Source organism: Ambystoma mexicanum, chromosome 8 (assembly GCF_040938575.1).
Source record: "Ambystoma mexicanum isolate Mex_15411 chromosome 8, UKY_AmexF1_1, whole genome shotgun sequence".
NCBI lineage: Eukaryota > Metazoa > Chordata > Amphibia > Caudata > Ambystomatidae > Ambystoma > Ambystoma mexicanum.
This window is the reverse complement of record NC_090929.1, coordinates 1,030,441,130-1,030,443,129: the sequence shown is the minus strand read 5'-3', so window position 1 is coordinate 1,030,443,129 and position 2,000 is coordinate 1,030,441,130. Positions and strand designations below refer to the sequence as shown.

General features: G+C 53.2%; 1 protein-coding gene across 1 annotated transcript; it reads right to left on the bottom strand.

Annotated features, from left to right (window-relative positions):
* Positions 1 to 341: 341 nt before the first annotated feature.
* LOC138473028 (neurofilament medium polypeptide-like) lies at positions 342 to 1,358 on the bottom strand. The gene has a single exon (XM_069611510.1). The coding sequence runs from the start codon at positions 1,356 to 1,358 to the stop codon at positions 342 to 344; it is 1,017 nt and encodes a 338-aa protein (XP_069467611.1).
* Between the last annotated feature and the right edge of the window lie 642 nt (positions 1,359 to 2,000).

The window sequence follows — 2,000 nt, the reverse complement described above, 5'->3', positions numbered from 1 at the left end:
CTGGGGGTCATTCAGCCGGCCTGTGTGAGGATCTTGGCTTCTGCATATTGAAGGTAGTATGAGTTGGAGCCAATCTGGAGACTAAAATGACTCTTCATTGTCTTCAGTATGTAGATAAAAGGGCAGGCTTTGTGGGCCTATTATGACACCTTTCACAACATTATCAAAGAAACCGTTGCTTTAATTAAATCATGCAGGAAGTAGTTTGGTGTGAGGGAATGCTAACAAAGGAGTAGGAAAGTGAGCATTAAAAGTCTTCTGAATGAAAATGTGTCAGCTGTGTGTTTTCATAGTATAACACAGTCTACTATTGTGGATCTAAGCGCCTGGGCGAGGGAGAGTTAGAATGCATGGGTTATTAGCATGGTCACCTGCAAGTGGCACGTCTCTGCATCATGGCGCTCCTCCAGCTCCGTGATCTGCCTCTCCAAGCTTCCCCGCGTCCCAAGTACTGCATCCAGCTCAGCGCTTTTTCCTTGCAGCTGCCGCGCCTGCAGTTTCAGTTCCTGCCTGGCCGCCCGCAACGTCTCCATGCTGGTCTGGTCTGCTTGGCTCAGTTTGGCAGCCTCGATCCTGAACCACTCCTCGGCTTGGCTCAGATCACCAGTGGGTTGGCTCAGCAACAGTGTTCTGATGTCCCTCAAGGTGGAGGAGAGGTCCTCAGACTGCTTCTTCTCCTCACCAACAATGGTGCTCTGGAGGTGACTCCTCAATGCCCCCATGTCTTTTTCATGGCTCTTCTTCAGGGCCTCAATCTCTTCCAGGAAGGACAGGACTTTCTGGTGAAGATCAGCCTTGACCTGGTGAGCGTGGCTGATCTCATTCTCTAATGCTCTGATGGTCGCCTCAGTGGACTCTCGGATTCTAGCCTCCTGCTCACCCCTTAACCACAAGGCCTGGATGTCTTCTTCCAAACGTTGAGAAGTCAACTGGTCGGCTGCTTTTTGAAGACCTAAGTTGCGGATGAGATCTCTTAGGCCTTCCACCTCAGCCCGTAGGGGCTTGGTGGACTCCAAGACGGAGGCCTGTGCGTCTCTCAACTGTAGGACCTCAGCCTCCAGCTTCTCATTCTCCACTTCCAGCCGATGCACCTTGTCGATGAAGGCCGAGAAACGGCCATTGACATCCCGTAGAACCTCCTTCTCGTTCGGAACCAGGTCTTTGGTCCCAGGACGCACCTCCATTTCACCGGACCAGTGGCCTGATGACCAGGGCTGGTTTCTGGTGCAGCCAATAATGGCTGGTCTGAGGGAGGACATGCTGTAAGCTGATGAGAGGGATCCCACGCCGCCGCCGCTGGGAATCTCTCTGCCTCTCCTGGGCAGAGGGTTGGAAGCAATGGACGGGCTGTAGGCCATGTCAATGCTCCGAAGAGATGATCTGAGTTCCCTACGCCTGACCCTTTATAGAGTCAATTTCAAATGACATGGCAAGAAAAAGCCAGGCACATGTGCTCAAAAGGCGGATCCAAGTGCAAAGTGCTGAATCCAGAGGCAACTAATTGGATTCTTGACAGATCTGCCGCTCTCCGCTGCTGGTCATCATCTGCCTAATGACTTTGGAAGGAAGCCATGCTCTGCTGCAACCCCCTGCGTGGCTGCATGTCCGCTGACAGGCGCCGTTGCATTTCGCTTTCTAGGTTACGGAAGCAGTGCCCGCCAGATCCCGTGCATAGGGCATTCCCCCGCACCTCTAGACTAGGAGCTGCACCAGCTGGCCTGCAGGAGCCCAGGGAGATGCCTTGACAAGATGGCGCTGCTGTAAGACGAGTGAGCGGGGTTGAGTCAGGGTCAGTCGTATGTCACACTCGACTCAAAGGCCGGAAGGGCTGGGGCAACTTCAGATCCACTAAATGGCACCTCTGTAAAGTGGGTAGGGCTTGGACAGAGTCAGTCACATGCCTGTACACCTCAGAAAGGTGCGAATGTCTGGGCCAGAATCAGTCACGCGGTAGCATATGTTAGACAGGCCTGGTGCATTGGGAAAGAACCAGTCATGTA